Source organism: Pelophylax lessonae (genome assembly GCF_965119305.1).
Source record: "Pelophylax lessonae genome assembly, chromosome: 13".
NCBI classification, from domain to species: domain Eukaryota; kingdom Metazoa; phylum Chordata; class Amphibia; order Anura; family Ranidae; genus Pelophylax; species Pelophylax lessonae.
Genome location: NC_138780.1, coordinates 649896 through 663038, shown reverse-complemented (window position 1 = coordinate 663038; position 13143 = coordinate 649896). Strand labels below are relative to the sequence as shown.

At 57.1% G+C, this 13143-nt stretch overlaps 1 protein-coding gene across 2 annotated transcripts; it reads left to right on the top strand.

Annotated features, from left to right (window-relative positions):
- Positions 1–431: 431 nt before the first annotated feature.
- RIT1 (Ras like without CAAX 1) lies at positions 432–11977 on the top strand. Of its 2 annotated transcripts, XM_082242746.1 has the most exons (6): positions 432–588; positions 1800–1856; positions 2009–2082; positions 2684–2830; positions 8454–8498; positions 11454–11977. In XM_082242746.1, exons 1-6 carry the CDS (start codon positions 483–485, stop codon positions 11685–11687), a joined length of 663 nt encoding a protein of 220 aa, XP_082098872.1. In that variant the 5' UTR covers positions 432–482; the 3' UTR covers positions 11688–11977. The 2 variants fall into 2 exon arrangements, with proteins under 2 accessions (XP_082098872.1, XP_082098871.1); XM_082242745.1 differs by lacking the exon at positions 8454–8498 and having other exon boundaries at positions 2684–2875.
- Positions 11978–13143: the final 1166 nt, after the last annotated feature.

The window sequence follows — 13143 nt, the reverse complement described above, 5'->3', positions numbered from 1 at the left end:
GTCCAATCAGAGCTGGGTGACCCCACTTCCTGTCCAATCGGAGCTGGGTGTACCCACTTCCTGTCCAATCAGAGGCGGGTGACCCCACTTCCTTCCCAATCAGAGCCAGGTGACTCCACTTCCTGTCCAATCAGAGCCGGGTGACACCACTTCCTGTCCAATCAGAGCCGGGTGACACCACTTCCTGTCCAATCAGAGCTGGGTGACAACACTTCCTGTCCAATCAGAGCTGGGTGACCCCACTTCCTGTCCAATCGGAGCTGTATCAAGTGCAGCAGGGGAAGGCTCTCCGCCCTCTTGAATCTGATTGGTCCTCACGGCAGCCACTCCCTCAGGGTGGGAGGATGACGTCATTTGTTCCTCTTCTCCGGTCTCCATGATGAGAGGAGGGCGGGGCAGTCACAGGACAATGTGGTGACGTCATTCTGGCCCTGCCTATCAGGAAGTGCCGCTCGGCCGCCATCTTGTGTGTCGGGAGTGTGATGGAGCCGGGCGGGCGGCCCTCTTCTGGTGGAGGGGGAGGGGGACCGGCGGGGTCCCGGGAGTACAAACTGGTCATGCTGGGGGCCGGAGGAGTGGGCAAGAGCGGTAAGTACCCAGGCCCCGCCCACACCGGTCATGTGACCTTCTCAGACATCGTTACTAGGGGTAACGGGGGGAGATCGGTTACTAGGGGTAACGGGGGGAGATCGGTTACTAGGGGTAACGGGGGAGGAGATCGGTTACTAGGGGTAACGGGGGAGGAGATCGGTTACTAGGGGTAACGGGGGAGGGAGATCGGTTACTAGGGGTAACGGGGGGAGATCGGTTACTAGGGGTAACGGGGGAGGAGATCGGTTACTAGGGGTAACGGGGGAGGAGATCGGTTACTAGGGGTAACGGGGGGAGGAGATCGGTTACTAGGGGTAACGGGGGGAGATCGGTTACTAGGGGTAACGGGGGGAGGAGATCGGTTACTAGGGGTAACGGGGGAGGAGATCGGTTACTAGGGGTAACGGGGGGAGGAGATTGGTTACTAGGGGTAACGGGGGAGGAGATCGGTTACTAGGGGTAACGGGGGGAGGAGATCGGTTACTAGGGGTAACGGGGGAGGAGATCGGTTACTAGGGGTAACGGGAGGAGGAGATCGGTTACTAGGGGTAACGGGGGGAGATCGGTTACTAGGGGTAACGGGAGGAGGAGATCGGTTACTAGGGGTAACGGGGGGAGGGAGATCGGTTACTAGGGGTAACGGGAGGAGGAGATCGGTTACTAGGGGTAACGGGGGAGGGAGATCGGTTACTAGGGGTAACGGGGGGGAGGAGATCGGTTACTAGGGGTAACGGGAGGAGGAGATCGGTTACTAGGGGTAACGGGGGAGGGAGATCGGTTACTAGGGGTAACGGGAGGAGGAGATCGGTTACTAGGGGTAACGGGAGGAGGAGATCGGTTACTAGGGGTAACGGGGGGAGGGAGATCGGTTACTAGGGGTAACGGGGGAGGGAGATCGGTTACTAGGGGTAACGGGGGAGGGAGATCGGTTACTAGGGGTAACGGGGGAGGGGTAACGGGGGGAGGGAGAATGGTTACTAGGGGTAACGGGGGAGGGAGAATGGTTGCTAGGGGTAACGGGGGGAGGGAGAATGGTTGCTAGGGGTAACGGGGGAGGGAGAACGGTTGCTAGGGGTAACGGGGGAGGAGGGAGAACGGTTGCTATAGATAATCAGGTATGGGCTGAATATTATCACCTGTAGCAACCGCATTCCAGCCAATGTGTGCCCCTCCCCCTCCTGTACTGAGAAATGTTTGTTTCCCCCCAGCTATGACCATGCAGTTCATCAGCCACCGCTTCCCCGAGGACCACGACCCCACCATAGGTGAGTACACACCCCTCCCCCCATCATCCCTCCCATCATCCCCCCCCCCCCCCCACCATTCCCCACCATAGGTGAGTACACCCCCCCTCCCCCAAATCATTCCTCCACCCCCCCCCCCCCCCCCCCCTCCTGACCGCACATTTCTCTTCCAGAGGACGCCTATAAAATCCGAATCCGGATTGATGACGAACCCGCCAACCTGGACATCCTGGACACTGCCGGTCAGGTGGGTGGGGGAGGGGCTTACAAGAGTATCCCATAGCAACCAATCAGAAGTCATTACTTGTTGGGATATCACAATGGATAACCACACCCTATTACTGGAGACTTCTGAGCATGGGGCGGAGTCTGGTGGAGAGAGGAGTTGGGAAGTGATGGGTTGATGGCGCAATGGGAGGAGTCAGAGGTGGGATATGATGATTTGATGACACAGTGGGAGGAGTTAGAGGTTTGAATGTGGGGATGATGGTGCAGTGGGAGGAGTCAGAGGTGGGATATGATGATTTGATGGTGCAGTGGGAGGAGTCAGAGGTGGGATATGATGATTTGATGGTGCAGTGGGAGGAGTCAGAGGTGGGATATGATGATTTGACGACACAGTGGGAGGAGTCAGAGGTGGGATGTGATTTGATGACACAGTGGGAGGAGTCAGAGGTGGGATATGATGATTTGATGACACAGTGGGAGGAGTCAGAGGTGGGATATGATGATTTGATGACGCAGTGGGAGGAGTCAGAGGTGGGATATGATGATTTAAGTTTACAGTGGGAGGAGTTAGATGTAGGAGGCGGGTGAATAATTCTGTCCGTGTCTCGCTGTCTCTGTAGGCGGAGTTCACCGCCATGCGTGATCAGTACATGAGGGCCGGAGAGGGATTCATCATCTGTTACTCCATCACTGACCGCCGCAGCTTCCATGAAGTGCGAGAATTCAAGCAGCTGATCTACCGCGTGCGGCGCACAGACGACACCCCCGTGGTGCTGGTGGGGAATAAGTCTGACCTGTCCCGTCTGCGCCAGGTGAGGAAATGCCCCTTCCAGACTTTCCACAAATCTGACCTATCGGGGGGGGGGGGGCACACAGACGACACCCCCGTGGTGCTGGTGGGGAATAAAGTCTGACCTGTCCCGTCTGCGCCAGGTGAGGAAATGCCCCTTCCAGACTTTCCACAAATCTGATCTATCGGGGGGGAGGATACAGAAGACACCCCTGTGGTGCTGGTGAGAAAAAGGTCTGACCTGTCCCGTCTGCGCCAGGTGAGGAAATGCCCCTTCCAGACTTTCCACAAATCTGATCTATCGGGGGGGGGGGGGGTGGGCGCACAGACGACACCCCTGTGGTGCTGGTGAGAAAAAGGTCTGACCTGTCCCGTCTGCGCCAGGTGAGGAAATGCCCCTTCCAGACTTTCCACAAATCTGACCTATCGGGGGAGGATACAGAAGACACCCCCGTGGTGCTGGTGGGGAATAAGTCTGACCTGTCCCATCTGCGCCAGGTGAGGAAATGCCCCTTCCAGACTTTCCACAAATCTGACCTATGGGGGGGGGGGCACACAGACGACACCCCCGTGGTGCTGGTGGGGAATAAGTCTGACCTGTCCCGTCTGCGCCAGGTGAGGAAATGCCCCTTCCAGACTTTCCACAAATCTGATCTATCGGGGGGGGCGCAAACAGACGACACCCCCGTGGTGCTGGTGGGGAATAAGTCTGACCTGTCCCGTCTGCGCCAGGTGAGGAAATGCCCCTTCCAGACTTTCCACAAATCTGATCTATCGGGGGGGGGGGGGGCGCACAGACGACACCCCCGTGGTGCTGGTGGGGAATAAGTCTGACCTGTCCCGTCTGCGCCAGGTGAGGAAATGCCCCTTCCAGACTTTCCACAAATCTGATCTATCGGGGGGGGGGGGGGTGCACAGACCACACCCCTGTGGTGCTGGTGAGAAAAAGGTCTGACCTGTCCCTTCTGCGCCAGGTGAGGAAATGCCCCTTCTAGACTTTCCACAAATCTGACCTATCGGGGGGGGGGGGGCGCAAACAGACGACACCCCCGTGGTGCTGGTGGGGAATAAGTCTGACCTGTCCCGTCTGCGCCAGGTGAGGAAATGCCCCTTCTAGACTTTCCACAAATCTGACCTATCGGGGGGGGGGGGGGGGGCGCAAACAGACGACACCCCCGTGGTGCTGGTGGGGAATAAGTCTGACCTGTCCCGTCTGCGCCAGGTGAGGAAATGCCCCTTCCAGACTTTCCACAAATCTGACCTATCGGGGGGGGGGGGGCACACAGACGACACCCCCGTGGTGCTGGTGGGGAATAAGTCTGACCTGTCCCGTCTGCGCCAGGTGAGGAAATGCCCCTTCCAGACTTTCCACAAATCTGATCTATCGGGGGGGAGGATACAGAAGACACCCCTGTGGTGCTGGTGAGAAAAAGGTCTGACCTGTCCCGTCTGCGCCAGGTGAGGAAATGCCCCTTCCAGACTTTCCACAAATCTGATCTATCGGGGGGGGGGGGGGGGGTGGGCGCACAGACGACACCCCTGTGGTGCTGGTGAGAAAAAGGTCTGACCTGTCCCTTCTGCGCCAGGTGAGGAAATGCCCCTTCCAGACTTTCCACAAATCTGACCTATCGGGGGAGGATACAGAAGACACCCCCGTGGTGCTGGTGGGGAATAAGTCTGACCTGTCCCATCTGCGCCAGGTGAGGAAATGCCCCTTCCAGACTTTCCACAAATCTGACCTATGGGGGGGGGGCACACAGACGACACCCCCGTGGTGCTGGTGGGGAATAAGTCTGACCTGTCCCGTCTGCGCCAGGTGAGGAAATGCCCCTTCCAGACTTTCCACAAATCTGATCTATCGGGGGGGGCGCAAACAGACGACACCCCCGTGGTGCTGGTGGGGAATAAGTCTGACCTGTCCCGTCTGCGCCAGGTGAGGAAATGCCCCTTCCAGACTTTCCACAAATCTGATCTATCGGGGGGGGGGGGCGCACAGACGACACCCCCGTGGTGCTGGTGGGGAATAAGTCTGACCTGTCCCGTCTGCGCCAGGTGAGGAAATGCCCCTTCCAGACTTTCCACAAATCTGATCTATCGGGGGGGGGGGGGGTGCACAGACCACACCCCTGTGGTGCTGGTGAGAAAAAGGTCTGACCTGTCCCTTCTGCGCCAGGTGAGGAAATGCCCCTTCTAGACTTTCCACAAATCTGACCTATCGGGGGGGGGGGGGGGCGCAAACAGACGACACCCCCGTGGTGCTGGTGGGGAATAAGTCTGACCTGTCCCGTCTGCGCCAGGTGAGGAAATGCCCCTTCCAGACTTTCCACAAATCTGATCTATCGGGGGGGGGGGCGCACAGACGACACCCCCGTGGTGCTGGTGGGGAATAAGTCTGACCTGTCCCGTCTGCGCCAGGTGAGGAAATGCCCCTTCCAGACTTTCCACAAATCTGACCTATCGGGGGGGGGGGGCGCACACAGACGGCACCCCTCGTGGTGCTGGTGGGGAATAAGTCTGACCTGTCCCGTCTGCGCCAGGTGAGGAAATGCCCCTTCCAGACTTTCCACAAATCTGACCTATCGGGGGGGGGGGGGGCACACAGACGACACCCCCGTGGTGCTGGTGGGGAATAAGTCTGACCTGTCCCGTCTGCGCCAGGTGAGGAAATGCCCCTTCCAGACTTTCCACAAATCTGATCTATCGGGGGGGAGGATACAGAAGACACCCCTGTGGTGCTGGTGAGAAAAAGGTCTGACCTGTCCCGTCTGCGCCAGGTGAGGAAATGCCCCTTCCAGACTTTCCACAAATCTGATCTATCGGGGGGGGGGGGGGCGCACAGACGACACCCCTGTGGTGCTGGTGATAAAAAGGTCTGACCTGTCCCTTCTGCGCCAGGTGAGGAAATGCCCCTTCCAGACTTTCCACAAATCTGACCTATCGGGGGAGGATACAGAAGACACCCCCGTGGTGCTGGTGGGGAATAAGTCTGACCTGTCCCATCTGCGCCAGGTGAGGAAATGCCCCTTCCAGACTTTCCACAAATCTGACCTATGGGGGGGGGGGGCACACAGACGACACCCCCGTGGTGCTGGTGGGGAATAAGTCTGACCTGTCCCGTCTGCGCCAGGTGAGGAAATGCCCCTTCCAGACTTTCCACAAATCTGATCTATCGGGGGGGGGGGGGGCGCACAGACGACACCCCCGTGGTGCTGGTGGGGAATAAGTCTGACCTGTCCCGTCTGCGCCAGGTGAGGAAATGCCCCTTCTAGACTTTCCACAAATCTGACCTATCGGGGGGGGGGGGGGCGCAAACAGACGACACCCCCGTGGTGCTGGTGGGGAATAAGTCTGACCTGTCCCGTCTGCGCCAGGTGAGGAAATGCCCCTTCCAGACTTTCCACAAATCTGACCTATCGGGGGGGGGGGGGGCACACAGACGACACCCCCGTGGTGCTGGTGGGGAATAAGTCTGACCTGTCCCGTCTGCGCCAGGTGAGGAAATGCCCCTTCCAGACTTTCCACAAATCTGATCTATCGGGGGGGAGGATACAGAAGACACCCCTGTGGTGCTGGTGAGAAAAAGGTCTGACCTGTCCCGTCTGCGCCAGGTGAGGAAATGCCCCTTCCAGACTTTCCACAAATCTGATCTACCGGGGGGGGGGGGGGGGGTGGGCGCACAGACGACACCCCTGTGGTGCTGGTGAGAAAAAGGTCTGACCTGTCCCTTCTGCGCCAGGTGAGGAAATGCCCCTTCCAGACTTTCCACAAATCTGACCTATCGGGGGAGGATACAGAAGACACCCCCGTGGTGCTGGTGGGGAATAAGTCTGACCTGTCCCATCTGCGCCAGGTGAGGAAATGCCCCTTCCAGACTTTCCACAAATCTGACCTATGGGGGGGGGGGCACACAGACGACACCCCCGTGGTGCTGGTGGGGAATAAGTCTGACCTGTCCCGTCTGCGCCAGGTGAGGAAATGCCCCTTCCAGACTTTCCACAAATCTGATCTATCGGGGGGGGCGCAAACAGACGACACCCCCGTGGTGCTGGTGGGGAATAAGTCTGACCTGTCCCGTCTGCGCCAGGTGAGGAAATGCCCCTTCCAGACTTTCCACAAATCTGATCTATCGGGGGGGGGGGGGCGCACAGACGACACCCCCGTGGTGCTGGTGGGGAATAAGTCTGACCTGTCCCGTCTGCGCCAGGTGAGGAAATGCCCCTTCCAGACTTTCCACAAATCTGACCTATCGGGGGGGGGGGGGGGGCGCAAACAGACGACACCCCCGTGGTGCTGGTGGGGAATAAGTCTGACCTGTCCCGTCTGCGCCAGGTGAGGAAATGCCCCTTCCAGACTTTCCACAAATCTGATCTATCGGGGGGGGGGGTGCACAGACCACACCCCTGTGGTGCTGGTGAGAAAAAGGTCTGACCTGTCCCTTCTGCGCCAGGTGAGGAAATGCCCCTTCTAGACTTTCCACAAATCTGACCTATCGGGGGGGGGGGGCGCAAACAGACGACACCCCCGTGGTGCTGGTGGGGAATAAGTCTGACCTGTCCCGTCTGCGCCAGGTGAGGAAATGCCCCTTCCAGACTTTCCACAAATCTGATCTATCGGGGGGGGGGGCGCACAGACGACACCCCCTTGGTGCTGGTGGGGAATAAGTCTGACCTGTCCCGTCTGCGCCAGGTGAGGAAATGCCCCTTCCAGACTTTCCACAAATCTGACCTATCGGGGGGGGGGGGGGGCGCACACAGACGGCACCCCTCGTGGTGCTGGTGGGGAATAAGTCTGACCTGTCCCGTCTGCGCCAGGTGAGGAAATGCCCCTTCCAGACTTTCCACAAATCTGACCTATCGGGGGGGGGGGGGGGGGGGGCACACAGACGACACCCCCGTGGTGCTGGTGGGGAATAAGTCTGACCTGTCCCGTCTGCGCCAGGTGAGGAAATGCCCCTTCCAGACTTTCCACAAATCTGATCTATCGGGGGGGAGGATACAGAAGACACCCCTGTGGTGCTGGTGAGAAAAAGGTCTGACCTGTCCCGTCTGCGCCAGGTGAGGAAATGCCCCTTCCAGACTTTCCACAAATCTGATCTATCGGGGGGGGGGGGGGCGCACAGACGACACCCCTGTGGTGCTGGTGAGAAAAAGGTCTGACCTGTCCCTTCTGCGCCAGGTGAGGAAATGCCCCTTCCAGACTTTCCACAAATCTGACCTATCGGGGGAGGATACAGAAGACACCCCCGTGGTGCTGGTGGGGAATAAGTCTGACCTGTCCCATCTGCGCCAGGTGAGGAAATGCCCCTTCCAGACTTTCCACAAATCTGACCTATGGGGGGGGCACACAGACGACACCCCCGTGGTGCTGGTGGGGAATAAGTCTGACCTGTCCCGTCTGCGCCAGGTGAGGAAATGCCCCTTCCAGACTTTCCACAAATCTGATCTATCGGGGGGGGGCGCACAGACGACACCCCCGTGGTGCTGGTGGGGAATAAGTCTGACCTGTCCCGTCTGCGCCAGGTGAGGAAATGCCCCTTCTAGACTTTCCACAAATCTGACCTATCGGGGGGGGGGGGGGGGGCGCAAACAGACGACACCCCCGTGGTGCTGGTGGGGAATAAGTCTGACCTGTCCCGTCTGCGCCAGGTGAGGAAATGCCCCTTCCAGACTTTCCACAAATCTGACCTATCGGGGGGGGGGGGGGCGCAAACAGACGACACCCCCGTGGTGCTGAATAAGTCTGACCTGTCCCGTCTGCGCCAGGTGAGGAAATGCTCCTTCCAGACTTTCCACAAATCTGATCTGCGGGGGGAGGGACTTCAAAGGGATGAATTGGTTAATTAGCTGTGAGGTTCGCTATTAGACCTTCATTACAGAGGAGGGGACCTCATGGCTCCTCATCCCTATCCTGTGCCCCTGCAGGAAGCCACTTCCCATGGGGGGCTGCTACAATGATTGACTTGGCCTCCAGGGCTCAGGTAAGTATTGGGGGGGGGAGGGGCATTATCAATGCCTGAACCTTTGTTGCATTAACCTCTCGGTAACTGGAGCAGTTCTGTCATTTCTCCCCCACAGATATCTCGGAACCCCGGGAACATTCTTTGTTCTCAGAGACCCCGGGGAATAAAATGGCGGTGTTGCGTTTTCTCGTCACACGCTAATTGTGCCGTAATTTACAAGAAAACGACACATTAACCCCTTCCAGACCGGCCCACCGCGTATTTACATCGCTACTTTGAGTTATGGCAGCCATTACCCTGGTATTTTCTTACACAGCTGGTAATCCGGAATCTGATAAAAGGGGTCCCGGTGGGGGATTTACCATGGGATCTCTTATATTGGCGGGAGGAGGGGTGCCCCACCCACCCCCTACACTCCGCCTCCCTCCCACCGCTTACCAGAGCCGTCACTAGCTGGTAAAATGATTGGCTCCTCCTGTGTGGATGGGCTGGGAGGTGGAGCGAGGGCTGGAGGTGCAGGGAAGTGTAGCGAGGGCAGGGAGGTGGAGTGAGGGCGGGAGGGCAGGGAGGTGGAGCGAGGGCTGGGAGGTGGAGCGGGAGGTGGAGCGAGGGCAGGGAGGTGGAGCGAGGGCAGGGAGGTGGAGCGAGGGCAGGGAGGTGGAGCGAGGGCTGGGAGGTGGAGCGAGGGCTGGGAGGTGGAGCGAGGGCTGGGAGGTGGAGCGAGGGCTGGGAGGTGGAGCGAGGGCTGAGAGGTGGAGCGAGGGCTGGGAGGTGGAGTGAGGGCAGAGCGAGGGCTGGGAGGTGGAGCGAGGGCTGGGAGGTGGAGTGAGGGCAGAGCGAGGGCGGGAGGTGGAGCGAGGGCTGGGAGGTGGAGCGAGGGCTGGGAGGTGGAGCGAGGGCTGGGAGGTGGAGCGAGGGCTGGGAGGTGGAGTGAGGGCAGAGCGAGGGCGGGAGGTGGAGCGAGGGAAAGATGGCCCCCACTCATCTCTATGGCCTTGGAGGATTATTGATAGTAACATTTGTGTTGTTTTTCGCACGCTCGTGGAATGGCGACAATGTTAAAGTGTGACGTGTTGGGTATCGATTTACTCGGCGTGATATCTTTTATATTTTACCAAAAAAATTGGGTTAAGTATTGTTTTTTTTTTTTTTTTTTTTTTTTTGCAGTTTATAAAAAATGCTGCACAAATACCGTGTGACAAAAAAATTGGAAAAGCCGCCAATTTATTCTCCAGGGCCTCTGCTTTGAAAACATAAATATAATAATCGAGGGTTTTATGAGAAAAAATACAATTTTTCACACGTCAACAAAAAGTGTCAGGAAAAGGCGGATCTTCCCGCGATTACAGAAATAAACGATGGCGCACGGTCCAATGGGCAACAAAGATGAAGGAAGAGAAGTGACATCGGGGGGGAATATGAAGATAACAAGGCAGATTGAAGAGAAGGAGCTTCAATAAATAGAAGGGGTCACCGTTGTCACCCCAATATTATAAAGAATGTTAGAGCGGGATCAGGGCACCTACAGGAGGTCACAGGAGGCACAAAGCCGAGGAGTAAAACAAAAATCCCCCAAAAGGTTTTTCAAACATATTAATAGTAAAAATGCCAGAACTTTATTGGCCCCGTCCCTGGGACCAGGACTGGGTGTCCTTCACCCCAGAGTTCTCTGAGAACTCAGTCATGTTATATGCAGACTGTTATATAAATAAATCCCCAGGACTAGGTGTCCTTCACCCCAGAGTTCTCCGAGAGCTCAGTCATGTTATATGCAGACCATTATGTGAATAAATCCCCAGGATTGGGTGTCCTTCACCCCAGAGTTCTCCGAGAACTCAGTCATGTTATATGCAGACCGTTGTATGAATAAATCCCCAGGACTGAGTGTCCTTCACCCCAGAATTCTCAGAGAACTCAGTCATGTTATATGCAGACTGTTATTAATGGGAATAAATCCCCAGGACTGAGTGTGCTTCACCCCAGAATTCTCAGAGAACTCAGTCATGTTATATGCAGACTGTTATATAAATAAATCTCCAGGACTGAGTGTCCTTCACCCCAGAGTTCTCAGAGAACTCAGTCATGTTATATGCAGACTGTTATGTGAATAAATCCCCAGCACTGGGTGTCCTTCACCCCAGAATTCTCTGAGAACTCAGTCATGTTATATGCAGACCGTTAAATGAATAAATCCCCAGGACTGGGTGTCCTTCACCCCAGAGTTCTCAGAGACCTCAGTCATGTTATATGCAGACTGTTATTAATGGGAATAAATCCCCAGGACTGAGTGTCCTTCACCCCAGAATTCTCAGAGAACTCAGTCATGTTATATGCAGACTGTTATATAAATAAATCCCCAGGACTGAGTGTTCTTCACCCCAGAATTCTCAGAGAACTCAGTCATGTTATATGCAGACCATTTCTTTCTTATTTGTGAGGACCGCTTACTGACTGCAATGGTAGCAGCGCGTTGGGACCACCTTAGTGTTTTCCAATATTTAAAAAAGGGCAGAGTTCTATCCCTGGAAATTAGGGGTGGTGGGGCTGTGATTGGTCCCCAGGGATATATCCTCCCCCCAGGGGAATATGGTGCTTGGGGAGGAGTCCGCTGTGATGTCACGTTTGTTTGCTGTGTTTTCAGGTGTCAAAGGAAGAGGGCGTGTCCCTGGCACGGGAGTTCAGCTGTCCGTTCTTTGAGACGTCGGCGGCGTTCCGTTACTACATTGACGATGTTTTCCATGCGTTGGTGCGGGAAATCCGCAGGAAGGAGCGGGAGGCGGCGCTGGCCAATGAACGCAAACTGAAACCCAAGACTTCAGTGTGGAGGCGCCTGAAATCTCCCTTCCGGAAGAAGAAGAAAGACTCTGTGACCTGAGTGGGGGGAGGGAGGGTGTGGCAGGAAGTGCTGGGTGTATATATCTCTATGTATGTATTTGTCAGGCTGCACCCCTCTGATCGGGGGTCAGTTACTAACTGCACAGTATAGGCGGCGTCTCTACTAACACCACTCTGGAGGTGTCGCTGCTGGGGGCGGAGTCCTGGGTGGAGCTTCCCGCTATGGACTAACAATGGCGTTCCCCCGGGGGGCGCTGTACTGGAGACATTTGATGAATTTTGCACATTTTGTACATTTTTGTATGTGACAATAACACTGATTCTGACAAACCTGTGTCTGCTTCATTCTTGTGTGTGTCTGGGGGCGGGGCTTCACTGACATCTGCCAGTGTGTGTGTGTCTGGGGGCGGGGCTTCCCTGACCTCTGCCAGTGTGTTTGTCTGGGGGGTGGGGCTTCACTGACATCTACCAATGTGTGTGTGTCTGGGGGCGGGGCTTCACTGACATCTGCCAGTGTGTGTGTGTCTGGGGGCGGGGCTTCACTGACCTCTGCCAGTGTGTGTGTGTCTGGGGGGTGGGGCTTCACTGACATCTGCCAGTGTGTGTGTGTCTGGGGGCGGGGCTTCACTGACATCTACCAATGTGTGTGTCTGGGGGCGGGGCTTCACTGACATCTGCCAGTGTGTGTGTCTGGAGGCGGGGCTTCACTGACATCTGCCAGTGTGTGTGTGTGTCTGGGGGCGGGGCTTCACTGACCTCTGCCAGTGTGTGTGTCTGGGGGGTGGGGCTTCACTGACATCTACCAATGTGTGTGTCTGGGGGCGGGGCTTCACTGACATCTGCCAGTGTGTGTCTGGGGGCGGGGCTTCACTGACATCTGCCAGTGTGTGTGTCTGGGGGCGGGGCTTCACTGACATCTGCCAGGGTGGGGCTTCACTGACTTCTGCCAGTGTGTGTCTGGGAGGTGGGGCTTCACTGACATCTGCCAGTGTGTGTGTCTGGGGGTGGGGCTTCACTGACATCTGCCAGTGAGTGTCTGGGGGGTGGGGCTTCACTGACATCTGCCAGTGTGTGTGTCTGGAGGCGGGGCTTCACTGACATCTGCTAGTGTGTGTGTGTCTGGGGGCGGGGCTTCACTGACATCTGCCAGTGTGTGTCTGGGGGCGGGGCTTCACTGACATCTGCCAGTGTGTGTCTGGGGGCGGGGCTTCACTGACATCTGCCAGTGTGTCTGGGGGCGGGGCTTCACTGACATCTGCCAGTGTGTGTCTGGGGGGTGGGGCTTCACTGACTTCTGCCAGTGTGTGTGTCTGGGGGTGGGGCTTCACTGACATCTGCCAGTGAGTGTCTGGGGGGTGGGGCTTCACTGACATCTGCCAGTGTGTGGTTGTCGGGGGGGGGGCTTCACTGACATTTGCCTCTGTGGGGGCGGGGCTTCACTGACTTCTGCCAGTGTGTGGGGGCAGGGCTTCACTGACATCTGCCAGTGTGTACGG

Excerpts from the sequence above, each read along its gene's own strand:
- RIT1 (XM_082242746.1), top strand. The coding sequence starts at position 483 with ATGGAGCCGGGCGGGCGGCCCTCTTCTGGTGGAGGGGGAGGGGGACCG. Across the intron at positions 1,857-2,008 it reads GGACCACGACCCCACCATAG|AGGACGCCTATAAAATCCGA; the intron begins GTGAGTACACAC and ends TTTCTCTTCCAG. Across the intron at positions 8,499-11,453 it reads ACCTGTCCCGTCTGCGCCAG|GTGTCAAAGGAAGAGGGCGT; the intron begins GTGAGGAAATGC and ends CTGTGTTTTCAG.